We start from the raw sequence: 24,867 nt of genomic DNA on the forward strand, positions 1-24,867 counted from the left end.
AGGGGGTGGGGCGTGTCGCGGCGGCGGGCGGGGGAGCGATGCGCGCCGCGGCCTCACGGGCGGTGGAATTTTCTTCCGGGGTGCGGCCCGCTCGGGGGGTTTCGCTTCCGGGACGGTGCTGCGGGCCCTTCCCACCCCCGCCAGGTAGGTACCGGCGCGGCGCGGGCCCGGCGAGCCGGGCAGGGCAGGGCGGGGCGGGGCGGGGCGGGGCGGGGTGGGGCAGGGGAGGCCCCGCCCGTGAGGCGCCGTCACGCCCGCGGGTCGGGGGGGGGGGGGCCGGCGCGCCGCGCCCCGCCGCCGACCCCTCCTCCTCCCCTCAGGGCCGCGGGCGGGGGCCGCCGGGCCCGCTCCCCTCGCCCCCCGCCACCCCCCGTCCCTCCCCGGGGGCCCCGCGGTCCGCCCCCGGCCGGGGGTTCATCTACCTCCCGGGGTGAGGGGCGGCCGGGTTTGGGCCCGCCTTCCCCGGGCACCTCCTCCCCGGGCCCCCCCGGGCTGGGGTCTTGAGGCGCCTCTCCGCAGCTGTTAGGGCTAAAAATGAAGAGTAATGGGCAGGCGCAGGCCTGGGAGTTACGGCTTGGGAGCGATTTAGGGGGGAACGAACCGCGCAGCGTTAGGTTCGGTCTTTGAGCTGGGGCGGGGAGGGGCGAGAAAGGCAGCGTCTCTCAGCTCAGTTTGGAAATACCGTTGGTTTTATCTTCGTTAAGGTCCCATCGTGATTTGAAAGTAGTCGAGGTGACCGGTCGCGGTTAAGTGTCGGGCCGGAAAGCCGAGACTTTTCAGTTCCACCTTCTCTATCCAGCTCCCCAGCCAGACAGTTTTCTGACAAAGGATATATTCAGCGGGAGCATCGTCTGCTGGCAATGGTCCGTCCCAGCTTTTTACGAGGGCCTGGTGGATCGAGAGTTTCTCCTGGTCTCGGTAGTTGCGCTTGCCTCACAGGGTGAAAGGCATTTTCTGAGATATCTAAGGCCAAGTCTCAGCTGGCGACACTTTAAATTGTATTAAAAATAGATAAGTGTCTCCGTATGTTCTCCATGAAGAGCGCAGCTCAGCGGGAGATCCCGCTTAGCCTGCAGGTAAAGGCCGGGATGACGAACTTGCAGTCCGGCGCCAGGAAAGGCAAGAACGGAGATGTTGTTGTGCTGTGGGCTGAGGTGCATGAGCTCATGATAGACCCCTTACCCAGGAGGACAGAAATCCTCCTCTGACAAGGGTAGTTTGAACCAAGAAGATAGCTTCACCCTCACCAGCCTCTGACTGAGGTTGTCCCCAAAGCGTACCATAAAATGCCGCTTCCTCGATCCCGAGGTAAGCAAAGCTACGTGGGCCCTTTTCTCCTGCCATCAGCAGCAGATGGATTTTTCCCTGCCTTTGGAGCGGGAGCTTGCAAATAGTGTTTTGGACTCCCCTCGGAGCAGCTGACTTCTGACTGGGGCCATACGCAGCCACGCTCAGCAATTAAGATCTGGTTATTATTTTTTCCCTTCTCTTTCTGTACGTCCTGAGCTGACCCCCTGAGAAACGAACTGTCGGCCTCTGCTCCAGCCTCGCCTCCCTCCGCGAGCCTACCTGGGCGCTGGCTGCCTCCACAGGGGTGTTTCATCTCGCAAAGGATGCCTGCCCGCCTTGCCTTTGCTTGCCTTCCTTAAGAGAATGCTTTGGGGTCTATCGCATTAGAAACTGGTGGTCTGGGAAGATGATGAGATTACAGGTTCCCCAGTCCTGTAAACATTTGCACATGCTCGATGTGATTTCGGCTGTGTGAGCATTCCTAATCTTATAAGGGAGACAGCTCATTTGAGGAAAACCCTGCCTGTGTTTAAATGCTGCAGGGTTACTGCCAGAGATCCCAGCCCCTTAAGAGAGGAAATGACCTATTCAGGTTATTTGCCCTTCTGTTTTTTATTTTAATGACCATCGGTACAACACAAACACTGAGCAGACAGTGGGGAAAGATCAACCTGATAAGATTTGGTGTTTCTCTGTGGTTTGGGATGGGATGTCACCTAATGGTTAGCTAATCCTGCTGCTGTACCCTCCAGCAAAACAGAGAATGATGAAGCTGATGTTTTTGATTGTGCTTGGGAGAACCCAATTCCTCCATGCTACATTTTTTCTCTCTTTTATTTTTTCCTTCTAAAGGGGAAGGGGGCAAAAAGCTTTCAGACCTTCTTACTACATCAGAAGAAAAAAGGAAAACAGCAAGATACCACCCCCATTTCCTCCCCTTTGCATGTTACTTGTAACGTTACAGGTAAGATGTTGGATTTTCTATTTCACCTTGTTCTGTGCATTTGAAGTTCTGGTCTTAACGTTGCGTTTACAGAGACCTGTGCCCTATAATTCCTTGATTTTTGTGGGGTTTATTGCTTTCTTGTAAAGATAGGGGAAGGGGAGAAGAAGCCTTCAGATGTGGCACTGTTAAGCTGCACCTTGTGAAGTCCTGTGTGCCCCTGATCTCACCTACCCCAGAGACACGCAGCCATCCGGCTGTTTAGTAATCTCTTTGCACGACTTCACAAGATTGACAGGCTGTCCTGTGGCTTCAGGTTTAGTAGCATATTTTGCCAAGTTTGCACACAGTCTGCTTGGGCACACGAACATGCACTGTCCTGCAGCATTCATAAATTAAAAAAAAAAAAGCCCTTTAAAGGCACACTTTCCTGTGTGCTAGTCCCTTTGATTCTGAGATTTCTCAGAGTAGGCACTATGAGCGTCGGTATTCCCGGCCTGCCTGAAATTGTTTTGATATCTGCAGCACTCACTCTGCTTAATTGACACTTCAGATGCCATCCAGCTTGGAAGCTCTTCATGCCACAAGTGGTCTTTAATAAACTTACTTACTTTCCTTTTTTTTTTTTATTTTTGGGTGAGTTTATGTCTAATTTTGGATCATTCTGAATTTTTACCATATATGGTCAGGGCTCCTCTTCAAACTTTGCCAAAATGAAATGTGATGATTATAGAAAAATGAATTATGGAAAGGGAAACTAGGAGAGCTAGTTTGTTAATCCCCATTGTTCATAAGTTGTCTTTTGCTGTGTGCAGTATCTCAATCTACACAAACACCAGCTTCTTTTGCCAGAGAGTCACTTGTGCCCAGTGGATGGTCTGATAAGTTGGTGTTTAGAACTGTATTCTGTTCTTTTTCTTTTGCCATCCTGTTCTACAAAGGAGGGATAACAATATTGCTTTCCCTTTTCAAAGTGCTTAGAAGGTACAAGTGCTAAGTATTTTAATCCATTATGCAATCAGTTGCCTATTTTTAGTACCTGAACCATTTTTAATGTTCTTTTTACAATGCAAATGTGCTTTTATCAAGGCTGACAGAACGAACTGTTTCGAGCACTTAAGCCACAGGGAATGGGGATTTATCGGGGACTGGTTTAACATAACTCTTGTGAAAGGTGGTGTATGGCACATAAAGATCAGAGAACTGCTGCGAGGCACTTGTAAATTAAAGGGTGAGAGAGTTCTCTAAAAATCCCAGTATTTCAAACTGCATGAAAGTAGGTGAAAACCGTTTTAAATGCAAATGATAGACTAGCTCTGTTAACGATGCTATTTTTTCCCCCCTTTCCAGTAGGGTTGTGCACCTGCAACTGGGACAGCCATGGAGAAGGGTGGGAATATTCAGCTGGAGATTCCTGACTTCAGTAACTCTGTCCTGAGCCACCTGAATCAGTTACGCATGCAGGGTCGCCTGTGTGACATCGTGGTCAACGTCCAGGGGCAAGCTTTCCGTGCTCACAAGGTGGTGCTGGCTGCCAGCTCGCCCTACTTCCGTGACCACATGTCCTTGAATGAAATGAGCACCGTTTCCATTTCTGTCATCAAGAATCCTTCTGTTTTTGAGCAGCTCCTTTCCTTTTGTTACACCGGTAGGATATGTCTGCAGCTGGCTGACATCATCAGTTACCTAACGGCTGCCAGTTTCTTGCAGATGCAGCACATCATAGACAAATGCACGCAGATTCTCGAGGGAATTCATTTCAAAATTAACGTGGCAGAGGTGGAAGCGGAATTGAGCCAGACCAGGACAAAGCATCAGGAGAGACCACCGGAGTCCCACCGGGTGACGCCAAATCTAAATCGTTCTCTGAGCCCGCGTCACAACACCCCAAAGGGGAGTCGCCTGGGTCAGGTTAGCACGGTGCTGGATATTCGGGAGCTCAGCCCACCTGAGGAGTCCACCAGCCCCCAGATAATTGAGCAGAGTTCAGACGTGGAAAGCAGGGAGCCCATACTACGGATTAACAGAGCGGGACAGTGGTACGTTGAGACAGGAATGGGAGACCGCGGGGGACGGAATGACGACGATGTTCGGGTGCTGGGAGGAGTACGCATTAAAACGGAGAACCTGGAGGAGTGGCTCGGGGCAGAGCATCAGCCATCAGGAGAAGATGGGAGCAGCGCTGAGGAGGTCACTGCTATGGTGATTGACACCACAGGCCACGGATCGATGGGCCAAGAGGCTTACGCGTTAGGGTCCTCCGGCGCCAAAGTGGTCAGGCCAACCAGCAGTGAAATTGACAGGTGAGTTTTCTTTTAACTTAACTACTGACCTTGGCTGTAAGAGGAGATTGTGCAAGATTTTCACTTGGCTGGGTTGGTCGCTTTGGAACGTTTCCCCCTTCTATCTCCTGCGGCCATCTCAAGCATAAGCGCGGAAGGAATTTTCTCCCTGGTGTTAGGAAGTGTTTCCGGTTTGGGTTACAGCATTTTGGCTGGGTAGTGATCAGACCAGGATCTCCAGGTACAGGCTAGCTTGGGAAATAAATTATTAGCACTTAGAGGTGCATAGGTTGGAATCTCTGCCTCTTGGTGTTTCAGCTGAGGTGGGATTTTTGTCTCAAGAGGGTGTTCAGTTCAGCCTCAGTAGATAGCAGGCTCAGCCTCAGAATTAACGAGGTCACATACAGGATGTGTTACGCAAAATGTCATTGCAATGATGCCTTCTGGCCTGAAAATCTGGGGGTGGTTCTGTGTGAGAAACAAGCCAGTTCACCAGCTGTAGGTCAAGAGGCAATTTTCTTCCCGGTGGTCCAGGACAGCAGTGGGTTGTGGGTTTACATCTTCTGAAGCAGTTGAAGTGGGGAGCCCATTGGCCTCCACTGTTGTTTTGATTGATATGGAAGAGCAGAAAGCCTTTATTGAAAATAAGTGGTGAAATCTGCTGTATTTTGATTCTCCATCCATCTGCTTCCCCTCCACTCCAGCGTTTGTTTTCTTGCCCTTAGCTCAGGCCAAAAAATGGATCTGATAAAGGGCAGATCTGTTGTGTCTGGGGCGTTTGTATTTGTGGCGCTTCCCTTCACATCTGCCTCTCTTCTCTTCTAGCTCAATCCCTCTGGTCCCATGGGGGAACAGGTACCTGGAAGCAGTGGATATTCTGTCACTTGTCGCTTAATAAATCAATCAGTGGGAGTGACCTTGAGCTGGCCCTTGGGAGAGTGATCCTTGCCTAGTTCCTTAACTCTTTTTCACAGATCAGCTAGCCTCAAGCATCTCTTTTTGCACTGCACTCCATATCCACTGTTTCCCACCTGGAGTCCATCACATCACCTTTGTTTCACACTTGAAAAGGGGAGGAGGGCGAGGGCCGTGAATGAGAGGTGCCCTTAGAGAAATGTTTTTTTCTCCTCTTGTACAGTTCCTGAGTCACTGGGCCCATATCGAGTTACTAGCGATAGCATCCAAAAAGCTCTGTGTTGCTGAACTGGAAGCCAAATGACTCAGTTTTATTTTTCAGATGTTGAGACTGAAACCACAGACCAGTATGACTTGGTTTTTCCTTAATACTTGCGCTGTTCCGCCTCCTGTGTGTTAGCTGGTGAGGATGAAGAGATGCTATACAGGTGCCTCTATTGCTCACCTGTTGTTCTAAACACCGTAGTGACCTGATGCCCATTAAAAACTCCGTTTACACTCTTCCCCCACCCCACAGATTTAGCCCTTCTGGCAGCATGGTTGCTGTGACTGAGCGGTACAGATCAAAAAGCGAGTCTCCCGGGCGGATGGATGAGCCCAAGCAGCCCAGTTCCCAGGTAGGCAGATCAAGAAGTTTGCAAGTAAATGTTGGTATTGAAGGTGAGGGGGACTGTGTTGTGATGAAGTGTATAATATTTTATAATTGCAAGCAATACTGTTTGTGAAACAAGGACCTTTTACTGTTGCAAAGGGTTTAGTTGCTCACACTGAGAATTTATGCTGTCAATATCTGATTTAAAACTGATTTTGGCTGTCGTTTGGGATTTCGGCCAGATAGCTGGCTAGATATGAGGAGGTTCTCTCGTTGTCTGAGGGCATAAATATGAACTCTCGTTCTGGGCAGGCCACCAACTCCTGAGGAGAAAGCCCATTTGCCTCCAGAGTCGGATCTGCCCTGAAACACTGGCAGCAAATGCCTGAGCTGAGGGAGGAGGTGTTAGTTGGCTTCTGTGGAAGACTGAGGGGTGACAATAGCTGAACCTTTCCATGCTAGTACTAAAACCATTCCAAAAAGCACTCCGGGCCCTACACCAGTATATCTTTAGGGTGGAGTGTCAGAAGACTGTGGATTTGTTCAGAGGTCTCCATCTCATACCCAAGGGACTGTGTTGCATAGCAGAATTTGCAATGTAAAGTAGCTCTGAATTCTCTGCTTTCTTGGGGTGTGGGCACAATTTTGGGGTAGGAGGGAGAGATACGCAGAGATGCAGGAGGGCAATGGGCAATAGGGTGCAGCAAGGTGGGACACAGTGGTACTACCTGTGCCTAATAATTTTGATCTAATTTTTTTGTTGCATACAGTCAGTATCGCAGTGCCACTGTAGTGCAAGTATATCACCCAATACTGTGTAGAATGACTCTTGTGTGCCTGGCAGATAAGTAATGTGTTGGTTTGTAATCAAATGACTTTGCTGGAGGCAGGTGAGGAGTTACCAGGCTGCTTTGCCCTTCAGTAAGGCCGAGTGAAGCAAGGGGAAAGAGATCGTGATTGCTGTCTGCTGACTTTGTAACACACTTCTGTAAAACAAAAGATACCTTTTTGTTCCTATTTTGCTGAAGCTTTGTTTTGTGTCCTCAGAAAACATCTAGAAAATTTCAGGTCAAACTAACCCTCTAGGGCAAATGCGACATACAAAGCAATTTTAGCTCTATGTACAGAAAAGCTGCTATTATTTCTCCATCGTGAGATAGCCTCAAATGTAAAACCATAGGCTTACAAGTACCCGGAGAAGTATCATCACCTTCCACTCTTCTGGTATTGCCATATCGATGCTAAAAATAGGCTGCCCATGATCTCTGCCCAGTGGCAGTGGTAGAGTGGAAAGAAAGTACCATAGCTTTGTACATTTCCTTTAGTCCTGAGCAGCTTACCAGTGCTCGTACAGCTGGACTTAACATCATCTGGCACAGTTACACCGCTGCTTGCGCGTGCACAGCCCTGGTTCCTGGAAGAGAGGCCCTCCTGCTGTTACGCTAGTTGCTTGTCTGCGTTTGGCATCATTGGGAAACAGTGTAAGACTTGGAAGTGCAAATACTGCATCCTCCAGCATGGAGGCATTCAGGAGACTGTCTCTTTGTGCTCATTCTGAATATGATAGCCAGAAGCGGCTGTCCTGGAGCCCAGGCTTGCGGTTCAGGGTTACCCTTGGCTGTTTGTCTTTCTGGCTTCAGGAAATAATGAGGAGCCAGCTAGTCCTTGCTCTGTGACTTGGGCCAGGCGTGCTAGCTCTCTGTGCTGCAGAACCTCCCCTACAACGCTGCGGGGCTGGGATGGGTTACACAGCCATTTAGGCAAACATGATTCATTATAAAATGAATCCTGAATGACAGCTGAATAAATGCCCATGTAAAGTGACACCTGAAGAGTTTCAGATACGATTTGTAGTTTATTCCACCTTTGTTTTACTGCAAGCTCATCAACTGGCTTCTTTTTTTAACCATTAGTAAGTTAAACAGAATGCAGTATACAGTATTTTAATCACACTGGCCCAAGTGTTTAAAAAAAAGTAACATGTATTGACATGTTTGATCCACAACTCAATCGGTGGCTAAGCGCCCTCCTGACAAGGGCTGACTTTTTTTCCCCAGATCTAGTGAATGACTTGGCAGAAGGGGCTGCCACAGCAGAGGTTTCTAATTGATTGCTCATTTGTCTTCAGCCCCAAGGCTCTAGTTAAGCACTTAAATGTGCGCTTGAGGTTGGAGACATTAGTGCTGCTGATTTCGAGGTTTGGCACATGCTTCAGTGCTTTACTGGCTGGACTGGGGCCTGATCTTCTTTCCTGTGATTTGTCTTAGGCTGCTTATTATTTAAATCTCTGTTGTTTCCTTTACAGGGGGAGGAATCGGCCATGCTTGGAGTGAGCGGTTATGTGGAGTATCTCCGGGAGCAGGAGGTTTCAGAGCGCTGGTTCCGGTACAACCCACGGCTCACTTGTATTTACTGCGCCAAATCCTTCAACCAGAAAGGCAGCCTGGACCGGCACATGCGTCTCCACATGGGCATCACACCTTTTGTCTGCCGCATGTGTGGGAAAAAGTACACCCGCAAGGATCAGCTGGAGTATCACATCCGCAAGCACACAGGCAACAAGCCCTTTCATTGCCACGTCTGCGGTAAAAGCTTCCCTTTCCAGGCCATCCTCAACCAGCACTTTCGCAAGAACCACCCTGGCTGTATGCCTCTGGAGGGGCCTCACAGTATCTCCCCTGAGACCACTGTCACGTCTCGGGGGCAGGCAGAGGAAGAATCTCCTCCACAGGAGGAGGCTGTTGCTGTGGGGGAGACGGCACAGGGATCTGTGTCCACAACTGGGCCAGATTGAAACATGGCTGCAGAGTCTGGGGAGAAAGGACCATCTTCCCATTTTTGGCTCTAAAGAGTCAGCACCAACCTGGCAGGCTGGTACTGTAATTAGTGCAATGCCACCACTGGACAGAAAGAAGCTCCCAAGATGTTGCCAAAATAGAAAAATCTTTCTCTCTCTCTCTTTCTCTCACACACACACCCCCACACACATAGAGTGTTAAAAGTTTTTCTCCCTTGTTCCTCCTCCTCTTGGAGAAAAACAAAACAACTGTGTCAATCAACTTCTTATTCAGGGATCAACAGGATTTTAAATTTTTTTAATGTTCCGTAGTGATCTGGGACGAACAGTCATTTGTATTTCTCAACAGCGTTTTGGCCCAGCAGCTAGGTCCCGCTGGCAGTACCGGCCGTCAGCCATGCAGACCTAGTGAGCTTAGCGTGCAGGGCTGCTCCTTGTCACATCTGCTGGTCCAGCTCAAGAGGAGAGCAGGGGCAAGGTGCTGTTGCCTTCCTCCATTCCCCAGGTAGTTGCCACGTTAAAGAAAACAAAGACTGTCCTGGTGGAACCTGCCTTGCCCAAGTGTATTTATCCCTGTCTTATTTTTGGTGTGTCTCTTTTTACCTTTTTACTGAAACTATTATTTTAGGGCTTTTGGCTTGCCCGTTCCAGGCTTGCAGCCTCAACGCCCCTTGTTAAAAGCGGGCACGGCTATAAAGCGGTATTCTAGAGGTCAGCAAAATTTGAAGCGCTTCGGCTACTGAAAGTGAAATTTAGCAGCTGTGAGGTTTGCAGTAGACTCTGATGCATTGGGAGAAGGGTTGGAGGGGTCTTTCGGAGGAGGTTGTCCTTTGCTGTTGCTGATCTGGAGAGTTCAGAGCACTCTGACATCCTGACTGGTGCGCTGCTGTGCTTCAGGTGTTGCTGAGCATTAGGAAGAGTTTTTCTGGACTGGCTGAATTGTGGAGTTAGAGGCTGGCTACCAAAGTCGTCCTTCACCCCTACTCCCCCCTCGACACGCACTTGATCTTTTTCAGCAATATGGTATACCGAAATACTATCGTCCCAGCTGAGCAATCGTAGGTGGTTGCTTTTAAACATGTTTCTACAAACTAGTTTGATAACTTTTTTATCAATGAAATGAAAAAAGAAAACCCTACTTTATTTCCTCATAACAGTTCAGGAAACTTAAAAGTGAATGGTTCCTACACAACTCTGTCCCCTTGCATGGACTTAACCTTTTGTATTCTAAGCAGCTCTGATGTTTAGAGCAAGTTAAGCAAAGCCGGAGAGACATGCCTGCGTTGTGTATTGTAGGTGTTTGCACGTGCTTACGTGTTTCATAACCGGAAAAGCATGGGACAGGTAGATAAGTGCAAATATCTTGACATCTTTTGAAGAAGTCTTTTAAAAAATATGCAATACTTTAAGAGTTTTCTCTGGTTCTGATGCCGAGTTGTTCATGATGGAGGGGGAAAATGAACGACAGGTTGTGCAGACTGGGTTTGGGAGTGGACATTTGGTCGAAGGAGTTCTCTTGAGGATGTGTAACGTGTACAATAAGGAAGGATGAAGTCCTGATCCTTAAGGTGATGGGAGGAACAATGAGACATTGAAAAAGGAATACACTTCATCTTGCTCTGGCAAAGCAAGGCAGGTGAGCAGTTAGAGTGTGGGCTCGGCAGGCGGGAGACTTAGCAAGTGAAAATAAAGCCTGCTCCACAGTCTGACTGCACAATTTTGGGCACATGGAAACATCTCCAGGTCTCACTTTCAACAACTGCAAAATGGGACTTGGGATCATTTTCCTGCCCCTTTAAAGGGAAGAATTTGGAGAAGGGTGATGTGTACTTGCCTCGCTTTATATATTTTTCTCTTTTATAAGTGAGGGGTCTTACTGTTCCTCCCATATCTCTCAAAAAGCAGATGTGGCTCTAATGTTTTTCTGTGTGGGGGGAAGGGAAGGGCTTGGAGCCAGGATCGCATGTAATGAGGATGCGCTCCTAAGAGAGGAACCTTTGTAGGTGTTCTGAGTCAGGCACCTGCAAAGTACATTTCATTGACCATTTCAAACAGGAAAACTGATATTTCACCTTCGGTTTCCTTCTGTCCCTTCTTCCTCCTCTCCTGTCAAGTGCATCGTCACACAGTGAATGATTTTCTAAGCAGCCACCCGAGGGACCAGCCCCACTGGGTTTCCTGTCGAAGGTCAAACAGGATTGTACCGAAACAGTAAGGTTTCCAGAGAGCAGTCGGAGAAGATGAGAGATAAGAGGGTGGCTAAGGTAGGTTTCATTGCAGTCGAGGTGCGGAGGAGAGGAGATGTGCAGAGTATGCTGCTTTAGTCATAGCTTTTGAAGTTACCAAAAATCAAAAAGAAGAAAGTTAAAAACTTTGAAATCCTATCCTGTTCACACTAGAGAGCATCAAAAGTTACTTTTAGTTGCTTAAAAGATTTTTAAGTGTTTTAAAATAGAACTTTTAAAAGAATACTACCAAACTATAAAAACATAAAATTATTTATATACATATATTATATATAAATATAGTGGGAAAGTTTCCCTGCTAAGCTTGCTGTGAAGAGAAGGGTGAAGGTGCAGTAACTGCTATACAAGCAACATTTTTCTGAAACAGATGGCAACCGATCCATCAAAGCATGGTGATGAAGGGCTGACATAAAATGGTGAATGCCTTTATTTGTATGGCGTAGCTGTGAGTTTGTTGAGCAGGTTTTTGTTTTACTGTATCGATACTGTGAACGGAGGAGCATCCTAACAGTCCAGGATGCCAGCAGTGCATCCTGTTTTGCTGATTCACTACTTTCAATTGGCCTGGTGAAAACCATGAAATTGGTCCTTCATATCATACTGGGCTAGTCTGAAAACAAAGCTTGTGAAAGGTTTTTATTTTTTCCTCTCTTTTTTTTTTTTTGGTGCAGAGGTTGCCACTGTATAAACGATCATTTCTGAATGCATGCAAAAGAGCCAATATTCTTGCCCGGGCCTCACTGAGGTGAAGTTTATAGCTTGTAGCTAGAGTCAGTATAAGGTAGGGTAGTGGGAATCATTTTAATATTATTTCTGTACATTTAATGGATGTGTATGTATGTGTGGGAATCATGGTGTCTCTTATGTTTTCTCGGACAGCGCTGAAAGCAGTTTAGGCCTATCCGCACTAGAAGATGGAACCAGTTCAGAAGGAATCATTTATTAAACTTTTCTTTCAGTGGTTGACTTCTTCAGTGCAGATGAGGCCAAGGTTTGAGAAAAGAGGGGTTGGAGGTCATATATGGTATGGAAGAACCTCATGTGAATTTTCCAGCAGTGGTGTAGCTACTTGGAGCTGCTTTCCATAACAGAATGATACCATCTTTCATTGCCTCTCCATTGGCAAACCATATAGCTCTTTACGGTTGCACCGAAGCTGTGGAGAATCAGATGCCAACTTTCCAAGTGCGAATGCTTCTGTGATGGGTTGAGGCACAGCTTTGCATTTCCATGTCTAGCTGCAGCTTTTTCCCCCTCTGCCAAAACTGTGATTTCAACTGTGATTTAAGGAGGATGTGAAGAGAACTCTGTCGTATTTTAATACCTCTGTACGTAACATTTCTGTCTGCTTCAGAGTTGGGGCTTACTAACCCATTTGTTTGCTTGCCTCAGGCAACAGGGGGAACATACTGTTTCTGCGGTTTTCTTTCCCAGAGGGGGAACACATTTCTTAGTTCTTTGCTGCGGCAGAGAAACCTTCTAAATGTGAAGTGTTGCAGTTATCTCTTTGAGCCTGCAGAAAGCCCCGGTGCCAAGTCACAGCAGAGTGACGTGACGGTTCCCGTGGCTGTTCCCTGCTGCTGCCAGGTTCCCTGTGAATAGCTGTGAAAATAACAAGAATTGTGTTAATACTGTGCTGCTGCTTTGGTGAAAAGCTAAACCTCTTCCTCTTGGGAGGATGACCGGTGTGAAGCTGGGAGAGGTAAAAAGCAGAAGGTCTTTTTGCTCTCTTGCAATGGGAGTATGTGAAAGCAAACCGTGCTTTTTATTTCCAGTAGCTAGATAGAGAGGAATGAATGAGGAGGCTTTATGAAATGTGAATTTATAACAGGAGGCTGAGAACACACTTAGAGCCGCTTAGTAAGATCCAGGGATATCAGCCTGGTAGGAGTCAGAGCAGCCAATGCAGATGAGCAATCCCTCACTTGTCCTCCCAGCATTGTCTGGCCATCAGGTTCAGTCCTTTGACTTACCTGCATCTTCTCTACAATATTTTCAAGCTGTGATCTGTATAATGTAACTTTCAGAAGTTTGGGTGGCTGAAGGGCAGGAAGAATAGAAAGCGCTTTGTGTCTCTGCTGCTGTTTTAAATCCAGCCGAGGTCGGTGGTGACTGACTGTTCCCATCTGACAGCTCTTCAGAGCTGGAACTGCATTTGGAACAAGCTGCGATCTTGCTGAAAAGCGTAGTGGGGCAGGCTTGGTGGGGAGGGCACAGAGCCAGGATTTCAGCCCTCTGTGAGATCAAGGTTGAAATAAATGGACAGGACAGATCTCGCTGCTTGTCCTGCTCTTGTTTTGTGACAGCTAGATGACTTTGTTTTCCAGGGCAGGCCGTCCCACGCCTCTACGCCGTAGTAATTTCACTTAAAAGCGTGATGCCCAGTTTGATAAATGATGCTAAGCAGTCCAGTCTTCAAGCAGAGTTCTTCTGCCGCCTTTGGGTGATTCAACCCTAACAATGCATTTGCAAGAGCAGAGTTGTAGCTTTTATTTGCTGCTGACTTCATCTCTCCTGCAGAACCCAAGGTATAAATAGAAAGACAGCTGAAAAGGTGCACTTTATTTGGGTGGAAGGTAGCTTGTGAGGTGGATGGAATCATGCATCTTTAAAACCAACAAAAATTAGCACCCCTTAAACTTAATTATTTAAACTTTATAAAATTCACCTCTTTGATCCATGACATGCCTGCCAATTTAGCCGTACCAGCAGCCAAGTGTTTCTGCAGATGAGTGACACCAAATGCTGTTCTTGCTCTACTGGAAATATTTTGGGGATGGGAGAAGTCAAGGAGCTGTAACTCAGGAAACTTCTAATTTTTGTCAAGGTTTGGGCTCCAAGTTTCCCCTGGGAGCTGAGCCCATAGCCAGGGCTGCAGTCAGAAGGTCTGGGGTCTTTTGATGGAGCTGCTGCTGACCACCAGTGTAGCCTCATCTGACGATAACGATATTCTGAGAGATGAGCGTTACTCCTGTCATGAGGTGAGATCCATGCACAGAGCTTTGACGTCTTCAGTGGAAGGTCCTAAAGAGGAGCTAAGTATCTTTATTTTAATCATTGTCATTCAAAGGATATTTTAATATAAAATACATACATATATATGTATGTACATTTTTTTATATATATATATATATATTTGTAACCAAATAAAAGCTAGAACTATGCAAACACTACTGGCTGCTGCTTGAAACTAATGTCTACCAGAACATTATGGGATAGAGTAGATTTGTTGGGTTTTTTTGTTTTTAAATAAAATTCAGCAGACCAAAGTTTTGCTGCAGTTAGTCTTACTAGAAACTTAGGTTATTCCTGATCTGGAACCCACTCAGGTGGGTTATAAAATTATCTGAAGAGTCCTACCATCTCTAAAATATTTCCATCTGCCTTGAAATTATTGCTGAAAGGCTTTCTTTTGCCAAACATAGGAAAACACAGAGGCTGGAACTAGGAGAGATTGAATGTGATGTTTGGGATGATAGAAGAGAAGTAGAATCAAGGAAGGACTGGGAGCATTTTCTTTTGGGCATAGGATTGAGTTGGCTTCAAAGAATCTTCCTACTTGTGAAAATGTCCATCGCTAGGATGGAGGCAGTGATCAAAGCATCACCAGGCTGAATTCTGGTGCTGGTGGAGGTATTGGAAATCTTCCCGCTGAATCTGATGGCACCAGACTTTATTCTGCTGGGAGAAATTTCATGTGGTTTCTACCGTTTCTTTGTGTCAGATGCGATCTTTGCTTTTAGGATTAACTACAATATATCCAACTGTAATCTTCAGTGACCTTTGACTTTTTATTCCTGGGACTATAGAAAATTCAGGTTTCCTGTAACATTATCCTCATCCCGACTGTGAACAAGTTACTACTGCTTCTTATAATTTATTGTCTTTCTGTTCCTGAACGTCTGGGTGATCCAGCTGTTCACCAGCACCACCTTCCAGTGCTTCATTAGCTTTTATGCACAGGGAATTGTTGCAATGGATGAGTTGACCACGCTAGTTGGAAGAGTAGAAGCCTTTGGAGAATGACTTTTGCTTCCTCTAGCTGTCATTAGGGAGTGCACACACACATACCTGTATATACATATATATGTATACATATATAAAGTGTTTCAATATAAACTCATTTAGCATTATTCTTATTTAATTTATATTTTAATCCAGTTGTAAACCAAAGTATTACAGCTTGTGAAATGATGTGTCTTGGAAATAGGAGGAACCTTTTTAGATGGGAGCTCTGAAAGATCTTTGCTGACAAAAACATGGATATGAATAAGACTTAAGAACTTGTGCTGCTGAACCCTAGAGATTTGCAGCCTTGGAGTGATTTAAGACTTGCTGGGTAAAGTTTGGTGGTGGGGAGGCAGTGTGGGTTACCATTTTAAAACACTGCTGGTTGTTTTTTTCTCATCCAGTATAACTTGATATTGGAGGAGTTGCTACAAGAGCAGTACCACAGGGCGTCTGATGGAGATGAGGCGCGTGGTTAAAGCTAAGAGGGCAATGTCAGGTAGTGCCGTCTGCTTTTGGTGTCTTCTGTTCACAGTTCTGCATTGAGGTGTGCTGGGTTCAGCTCTGGGCATCTCAGTACCACCCTGTCGAATGACCCTGCAGGGAGCTGGTCAGTTGATGGTTTGAATGAGTGCATTAAAAGTGTGACTCGGCAGTGTTTCTGCTGCTGGACTTATCCAGCAGAATCACTTTGGAATCTGCCACCCTGCTGTGCCTGCTGGTCACAAAACGTGGGGCTTCTGCCCTGCCTCTTGAATTGGGATGCTTTAAGGAAGCATGACGACTCGCTTACCAGAATGCCTCAAGGAAATCCCCTGCAAGGGAAAATGAGGCAGGAATTTACGTGCGGGTTTGCGGAATCTAAAGCGATTCCACATGGTCCTCTGCCTGACTCCTTCCTTACAAATGCAGGGTTTGGATGAATTTTTGTAAACGCATGTAGAAAAGATGGGCCAGGCTGTTTCAGTGCTGGCACTGCTTCTGCCTGCGTCCCCTTTGGCTTGCTGTTTCTTGCTGTGGTATCTAATAAGGGTTGGAGCTGAGAAGTGTTTGTTGAGATGGAGTACAGCAGCCACCGAACCAGGTGCTCCTGGGCTTTGGCTCGTCTGTGCTGTCAGAGCGATTAAAGCAACTCATGAGGTGGGGTTCAGGGTCTTCCGAAGGCTTGGAAATTGGAGTATTTTTCATGGTACTTAACGTTTTTGTAGGAAAACAAGTATGTTCTGGCAAGCCTAGAAATAAAAAAGGAGAAGACAGCAAATCGGACTGTAGTCTGGCACAACTGGGAGCTAGAGAGAGGAAGCCACAAAAACAAGTGCTGATGTATTTAGTGTCTAATTTATAGTTTTAGAAAACCAGCCGTTGATATTTACTGATGTCTAGAGGCGGTTGGCATTTATTTTAGTAACTTCTGTGGAGGTGCATGTTCTGCTGTCACCAATGGGAAGAAAAAATGGGTTCAAAGATAAAACCTTGCTGATTCTTCTGTGCTGGGGAGTAATTGCCTTTCCAAGGAATTTGCAAACACTAAGAACAAATTCACCTCTAACAATCTCCCACAGGCTTGACAGTGGCTCTGCTTCCTCTTGCTCTTCTGCTCAGCCCGCACACTAGAGTCTCTTTTTAAGCACGGTGATGGTCCACCTACCTTTGTGGATCGAGTAAGTTCATTTAATACTCCCCAGCAGGATTAGTGCATACTTGCACTCTGCCAACCACATGCAGTACAATTTTTAGCTACTAGATCTGGCAAATATAAAAAGACTGTAAGACAATCTATTTCTAATTGTAGTCACCAGGTACTGCAGGTTGAGTACAAGACCCCCTCTGTGCCGCATGCTGTATCAGTGCATAGGAACATCATCCATCACATCAAATTCCTTTTGATTGAGGCATCCTGTAAGCAACCTCAGTGCGAAGGTGCTTTTCAGGGCAGCTGTCAGGAGAATCCCGTTAGGAGATCCCGTCTGGCTGCTGTGTCAAATAGCAGTTGCTCTGATAAACCAGGCAAAAGAAAAAGGGAAAGAAGGCTCGGGAGAAGAGAGGTACCTTAGACCAAGCACTGGCTGCTAATTGGGCAGAAAAGAGTTATTTGATTGATACAGTGCTCTTTATGTGGAATTTCTGTCATATTTTTTGTTCAAATAACTTTCAATAACATATATATGGTTTTGGTTTTGTTTTTTTTAAAAGGTAGCCCTTTCCACTGAAAATTTCCCAAGTTGATTATTAAGTAGGAGTAGTGTCAGTATGCTGCATCCAGTGACTTCTCAGTGTTTAGTGGGTAGGTGACGATATGTAAGCCGGAGACTTTGGGTGAAGGGGTTGTGAATCCATGCTGCTGGCTGTGTTTCCCTATAATCATTCTAATGGCTTTGGGACATGGACCAAAAATGCTGCTTTTTGTTTTAAAGCTTTAATTCTTTTCATGGAAATGTTGAAAAATCTTAGCTCCCTCCCCAATTATTTTTATGTTCCGTTTAGTTAAATTCTCATCTGGCATCAGTTTGTGATCTAAGAACAATTTCTATAACACCTGTGAGTAGGACTTTGTAGGACTTTGCAGATCACAGGAGGTTTAAAACCTGTGGCTGTAGGAGGTGATGTTTGTAACATGGTTTTTATGCTGCCATTGAAGTTGGGAGGGATGAGGAAAGGTCTTTGCAGAGAGCCGGTCTCTGTTGCAGCATAGATCGAGTCACTGGGCACCAGTGCCTGCTTGCTGGGGTCTGCCAGGTTAGAGGTGCAGGTTGGATTTTCTTTGGGTATTTTCCTTGTGGCTTCCCATTGTGCGAGCGCTTCAGCTTCCTGCTTTGGTAGCAAACAGCAGACTCTGCTGCCTTCAGCATCGGGAACACAATCAGCACTGAAGTGGTGCATCGGGAGCCTGCGGGGGAATCTTGGGAGGGGAATTGTGTGCCTTCAGAACCAAAACGTAGTTGGACTTGTCAAAGGCTTTTGTGAATGAGGAGTTAAACCTGCTTTTGGCAGGGTAGTGGAGCAGGCCTGGGTGTTTTGGCTGTTAATGTGTATTCAGATCCTTGTTTTTGCAGGGTGAGATGGGCCATTTCAGAAATCTGGGCAAGGAAAAGCAGTAGCATTTGAACCCCGTGTTCTCATTCCAGGTCTCCACTGAGAACTGCACCAGGTATGTCAATGCCATCGATGGGATGGAGGGAGAGTTGTACAGCATCATGTTAGGTGGCTGGGGGTGTGTGTGTGTTACACTGGGGGGTGCCAGGTGCCCCGTGCCAGAGATAACCCAGGTAAATGGGCATCTGTTGAGACTAGTAGGATGGTGCAGTGTTCCCAAAAAGTGGTCTTAGCCATGCCTATCAAGCCTGCAGGGTAGCATACTCTGCTATCAGCACAATTACCGATTTAGTGTGTCATGCATGTTTGTCTTTATACATTGACTGGCAAACTCAGAGTTTTCTGATGAGCCAGTGAGTAGTGTAAGAGGGCATTCCCCACAGGAAGGGAGGGAGAGTAATGTGGGATTTGTGCTCCAGCCAGAGCCCAGGCCTTTTAGTCCTGGGGACAGAGAGCTCCAGACCTGTTGCTTATCACCAAGGGAGGTGACTCAGGTAGGTGGTCGTCTTCTTTGCTAGAAGGAATCTATCACATCTGCTGGAAAAAAACTGCATGTGGGGGTCTGCGGTAATTCTTGCTAGGAAATCAGTTACAGTACTGGTTATATTCCAGCAGCAGTATAATTAACAGAATAATTCTTTTTGTTAAAAAAAAAAAAAAAGGCGTTAATTCTAATCTGGTGACAGTGACCTGCTTACATGATCTAGCGTGTGATTCACATCACACCTCTTACAAAGCTGATTTTATTTCCCCAGTATCTCCCTACAACCTCAGACTCATTGCAGTCTGTAAAGGGGAAGAGGCCCTTTCCCTGTGTGCTGCTGAGTGCTGTAAAGGATTCAGCCCACAAAGCGATTGAAAACAGCAGCACTTCCACTGTGCAGATAGTTTGCCCACATTAGCCAGAGTTTTTTTAGCTAGTCAGCGACACGCCATCTGGTTCTTCTGAGCCTGAGCGAGTTGTTGTAGCAGGGAAGGGATCTGCAAAGTGCAAACAGAAACAGTGAGGAAAGGAGGTTGGCTTAACAGGGAGGAGGGAGACATCCAAAATATGAAGAGGGTTCATCTGTTTTCAGCACTGGCTGGGGCTGTTGGCACTGGAAACCAACAGGAGGTATTGGGTAGAACAGGTGAAACGACAGCAAAGCATCATTAGGAAGAAGTGTGCATGTGTGTCTAGCACATTGTAGGTACTATGGGCAGGGAAATGCCAGTTTTAGAACCTGCATGTATTAGGAGCATGCAGGAAATGCTGCTGTCTTGGGAGGCAGGTGTGCAAAGACACCTATACCCTGTCCTGTAATATTGGAGCTGAGCATCACCAGTGTTTTCCATGCTAGAGCTGTGAACAGTAACAGGAAAATGAGTCAGTCCCTGGCGGAGGCAAATTTGCTGCGTGGATTTCAGAAAAGCCCTTGGAAGGAACTGAAGGGGGGCAGGTGAAGGCTGGAAATGGGTAGTACCAGACAGATTTCAAAGTGCCATTTTCTGAATGTTAGGTTTTCTAGCATGTGTTTAAGGTGTTGAAGACTGAAGTTTGCTTTTGTTTCAGTACTCTCTCCTTTACCTATGTCATTTCTTCTATTTGCAACTCAGCAGCCAAGGGGAGGGTGCAGAGAAGACGGAGCCAAACCCTTCTCAGAGGCACACAGTGGAAGGAGCAGCAGCGGTAGGCAGAAGTTTATACAAGGGAAATTCAGGTTAGGTATTACAAGACATTTTTTCACTGCAAGTATAGCCAAACAGTATTCAAAGAGGTTGTCCAGAGAGACACTGAAATCTCCATCTGGAGAGATACGCCAAACTTGTCCAGGCAAGACCCTGAGCAACCTGCTGGAAGTTAGCCCTGCTTTCAGGGGGGAGGCAGGGCTGGGACCCAAAGGCCCACCCTTCCCACCCTCCCTGTCGCTCCCCTGGAGTATAAAATATTACCCCACCACATTATGCTGCACTGCATAATACAAAACAAGGGATAGAGAGTTTTATCCTACCAGTGTGTTTCCAGTTACGATTTTTTTCATTTATCAATGAATCATCCATGAAATAGCATCTTGTCTGCCATGGTCTATGGAGAAGTCCAGCTGCTCCCCATGCGTGAGTGCAGCCTTCAGGTTCCTGTTTCCGTTAGACTATGCCAAGCTGTATTTTTGTTACCTTTATTTTAGTATTATCATGTAAAAATGGGCAGCTTTAATGGGCTTCCTAGTTCATATCAGTTAAGCTTTTGAAACATATTCAGGTATCTTTTAAATACTGCTGTGTAAGTTCCTTTTTTAATCTGACATATTCTGATTTATTATTTTACTGCAGCTATCTACAGCAGTACTTAAAAAAATCAGTGCATTAATTTTTTGCAGACTGTCAGCTATGTTAAGCCTCCAGTTTTACTTGGGTTTTATCAATGTACTTAATCTCTTCCCTCTCAGATCTACAGTTAAATGTCTTCATTATTTTTTATATTGCAGTGAAGCTTATTTATTTAAACCTTCCCGTTGTCTTTGCAGTTAGACCCAATACCATTGGCTATGAAGCTGTGAAACTAATTAGAAATGAAAAATGAAGCTAGATTGGTTAGTTTTACTGCTAGTTGTAAAATACAGAAAATAGCAGCATAAAAGGAGAATACAACTGAAATTACTCAGCTGGAGTGAAGGGGAGGAGTCACAAAACTATGGCTGAGAAACTTCTTGGAAATGAGTTTTAACCTGATGATGTCACTTCACTGGTTCCCCATTTGGTCAAGTTTAAAAGCTGTTTCTTGAGACTGAGAGGTTTGTCTGGGGTCCGTTCGTTCATCTATGTGTTTAGGGCATTGGTTTGATAGGGGAGTTTGTGCTCCTGTGATGTTATTTTCTTAGAGTTTACACATCTAAGGAAACTCTATGGATTACTGTGAAGCTTTTATTTAATATTTCATTGCATGTCAATTGGTGACTGAACAGAACTCTTGGCTTAAAGAGGGGAGGGCCAGTGAGGAGGAGGAAGGTGCCATTCTGTCATGGAGGCTGGCAGCTGTGGGTTACACTAACAAAAGACAGACAGTGCAATTCGGCCGCTGACAGCTTTGATTTTGGCAAGAGGTGTGAAGCCTCGTCACCCCTGCGGCTGTCCCCTGCCCACGGGCTGCTTTCAGTTGGCTGCACCCACGCCAGAGTCAAGGTGAATTAGTCCTAAGTTTGCTCCATAAAAACACAGGGATATTTGTTCACACAGGCTGTCATCGCTGCGTGTGTTTACAGGCTGAGGGCAAGCTGGATCTCTGATGGAGATGCAGGGAATGATACTGTAGGTGGTGCGCAGGTACTTCTCTCACATGTTAGAGGGTTTCCTAAGCCAGGGTTATGCTGTTGGGGGAAGCAGCCCATCAGGATTGCGGGTGAATTTGGGATGAAAAGCAGAATTTTGTCATACCCTTTGCTTAAAACTAATTCCTTTTGGCTCCTCTGAAGTGCTTGCCTGGGCAGAAAGCTGACGTGTGACAGCTTCCAGGGCTATGTTGTCACAGGGCAAAGTGACTGAGAAAAGTATTTTGAAGTGAAAGCGGACTATAGTCATTCAAATAATGCATGTTTCTTTTGTGTTTGTGTATGTAAAATTGCTGACAGTTAGGACAGGCCAAGGAGTGCGAGAGTGATCCTTCTTGGTGGCAAAACAGGGACTTTTCTGAATAAGCTCTTTTAAAAGCTGAGTTATGAAGAGAATAATACGCAGCCGTATGTTCTTGCAGTAACGTATTCCTCACCTTGTGCCCCACGCTTACAGGGAGGTTTAGGAAAGGACAAGAGAAGACTCTATAAGAGGTCATTTCACAGAAATGAAAGCAAGCTATTCAAAGTACTGCTTTTGTTTGAAAAGGGAAGGGAACGGCGGCGGTTTTCCCCTAAGCCTCTGCTACCTTAAACACTAGCTGAAGCTCCCATGAGCTATGTCCCCTCCTTTCCCCAGCGTCACCCCCATCCTTCCTGTACAACACTGTGAATATGACACCGGTAGCTCTTTTTAACGTTTCCATTAAAACTGCTCAGAGCATGAAATGCTGTCCTATGCTGTCATGCAGTGACGCTGTAGCAGACAAGATGTGACTGAGGACCCTGTTCAGCTGAACAATACCCCCCCAAACAGGGACACTGATGATTGAGCACTTCCTTGCAGAGCAGTGGAAGAGTATTGTAACAAGAGTTTAACAATGTAAGTGGCTTTATATAGCAATTTGCTAATCAAATTTGATTTCATAATGAACTAAACTGACAATCAATTTCTAAAATATAAAAGCTTCTTAGAGGGAATAGTCAAGTATGTCTTCAACAGAAAGATTTAACTGGGATAACTTTTAATAGAGAGCACAGGATTTTTTCCTTTTTTTTTTTTTTTTTTTTTTTTTTGAGCAATCACTCCAGAAATTGAGTTGCGTTAAGCAGCAGAAGATTCACAGGACAGTAACTACCTCTCTCTCTCGGAGTGCTGAGGTTACCACGCTACACACTCTATCAGCAAAGCTTTCACTTAAACCAGATTTGTTTTCCTTACCTCTGTTTCAGAAATGCAGGTCTGCTCTGTAAAGTGACTCTTATGAAAATGGCATCTGGCAGGAGCAGGGGGAAGCCTTTTGGGGTCCATCGTCCCTCTTTGCCGCCAGTTTCTTGCTGTGACCCTTGCAGGTTCACTCTGGGGCTGCGACAGTTCAGGGTGGATTCGTTACTTCACCTATTCTGTGTAATAGCGAACTGTCCCGCGGGCCTGAGACTGTGGGCTCAGCTTCCTGCACTGGGAAATTAGTTAATGGTGTGGAAGGTAAGAGGAGAATCCATCTCCCTCCTGCCTCCAAGGGAGCAGGCAGCAGTAAAAAAAAAAAAAAAGCAATAAAATAAAATACAAAACACTTTTATATGTTGTTCATTAGTCAGCAGATCTGACTCTGCAAATTTATATATATATATATACAAAAACACATACAGAGAGCAGATCTCTCATGTCAAAAGGTGCCGTTTTTTTTCCTAAACAGAGTCCCTTTCCAAACTAGAACAGCACTTTAAATAGGTTCCTTTTAAAAAAAGAAAAAAAAAAAAAAAAAGAAAAAGAAAAAAAAAGAAAAACCCTTTACTGAAGAAATGCACTTTAAATCCTAACATGAGTATGGCTGTTGCTGGCTTTTGACACAGCTGTACAGGTAGGTGGCTTCTTGTCAGCCAGAGCCCAGGAGGGAGCGACGTTGCCAGACCCTGGGCTGCCATTGGCAGCCCAAAAACTACCACAGCTCTACCTCCCGCTCCCGCAGCCCTCCCGGCCTGGCGCTGCCCCTGCCCACACTACAGACAGGAGTTTTCACCGCAACCGCAAACCTGGTTGCAGCTCAGCCGTGCTGTAGCGCTAACAGGACTGGCATGCATGAGCCTGTTAGAATACTTTTGTAATCGGTCAATAAAAACCCACCCTTGCCTGTAAAGAATATTTAAACCCCGTTCATAATAGGTCAGAAGTTACAACACAGCAGATGGCCCATCCACCTGCACAGGGGTGAGCTAAGTTGAACGAGCAAAGCCACAACGAAGTTGTTGCTGGGATTGTGGGTTTTTTTCCATAACATGGATATGGAGCCCTAGTCAGTTCAGCTTTTTTTTTTTTTTTTTTTTTTTTTTTTTAAATCCAAGTTTGCCTGTCCCACATTGATTCTGCTCTGAGCTGGTTTGCAGAGTAACCATTTGTAAGAAAAATTGTGCTGTCACCTTCAACTGTTGACCTATAAATCAGACTTTTTAGGACAGGTGTCCTAACACTCAAAACTTACTTTCACAGTTAAGAAATTTCCTGCTGTACTAATTACTCTCTCTTTTTTTTTTTTTTTTTAATTAATTTTATTTTTGGTTGCGATCCTTATTTCAAGAAGAAAAAAAAAGTCAAGTGTTCACACTAGTCTGCAGTAGGTTGAAGAGTGATCCTGCTGCATGTAACTTGTGGATATCAGACTGTTCTTAAATGATTTTACAAGCTGGTCCTCCACCATTGCTTTCCTTTTCCTCTTCCAGCGGGAGCTGGCAGATAGAAACTCTCTGGAGGGGCCACCAGCTCTGTGCCCAACAGCTTACAGAGAGGGCCAGTGCTGCTGGAGGGGGGACAGGCAAAGGTGGTAAAAGAACCAGAGTTGGGGAAGGGGGAAATCAAACCAAGGTAGAGGGGACTGTACAATTGCATTGAAAGCAGTTTAGCAAAAAGCGCTCTCATTGGACAGCTTTAAGAACAATGTGAATGAAAACTTAGCAACTTGGGTAGGAATCTTTGAAAATTCTATAAGTGTATACTTGAAATACTGTTTGTATTAAAAAAAGAAAAAAAGAAAACAAATTGCATTTTCTTCTTTCTTTTAACACTGTGTAAAAGAACATTATGCATGTGAGTGGTTTGAGAATTAAATGGTTTAATACTCAGATCCTCGTCCGTGTCTTGTTGCTGACTGGTCTGATCTGACATCGATTTTCTCTTTGCTGCCCGCTTCAAATCAGCTGTGGTGCGAGAACCTGGTCCCTGCTTGAGGCAGCTCTGCACGGCCATAAGCTTAGCAACATGGGAGAGGCTGGGCAGTACCAGGCTGCTTTTCCCAGCATCTTAAATGACTTCTGTCCTTTTTTAATGAGCTTTGTCTCACCATTTCTGCAGGCTCAGTCCTTTTCGGTCTCACCAGGTGGAGAAAGCACTATGCTCTCGCT

At 45.8% G+C, this 24,867-nt stretch overlaps 1 protein-coding gene across 2 annotated transcripts; it reads left to right on the forward strand.

The window, feature by feature from the left end:
- The first annotated feature begins 16 nt into the window (after positions 1-16).
- Positions 17-24,588, forward strand: ZBTB37 (zinc finger and BTB domain containing 37). Of its 2 annotated transcripts, none has more exons than XM_069789621.1 (5): positions 17-144; positions 2,143-2,254; positions 3,587-4,536; positions 5,948-6,047; positions 8,328-24,588. In XM_069789621.1, exons 2-5 carry the CDS (start codon positions 2,234-2,236, stop codon positions 8,814-8,816), a joined length of 1,560 nt encoding a protein of 519 aa, XP_069645722.1. In that variant the 5' UTR covers positions 17-144; positions 2,143-2,233; the 3' UTR covers positions 8,817-24,588. The 2 variants fall into 2 exon arrangements, with proteins under 2 accessions (XP_069645722.1, XP_069645723.1); XM_069789622.1 differs by having other exon boundaries at positions 118-144; positions 3,584-4,536.
- Positions 24,589-24,867: the final 279 nt, after the last annotated feature.

The sequence above is a fragment of the Haliaeetus albicilla genome, chromosome 8, assembly GCF_947461875.1.
Source record: "Haliaeetus albicilla chromosome 8, bHalAlb1.1, whole genome shotgun sequence".
Classification (NCBI taxonomy): Eukaryota; Metazoa; Chordata; class Aves; order Accipitriformes; family Accipitridae; genus Haliaeetus; species Haliaeetus albicilla.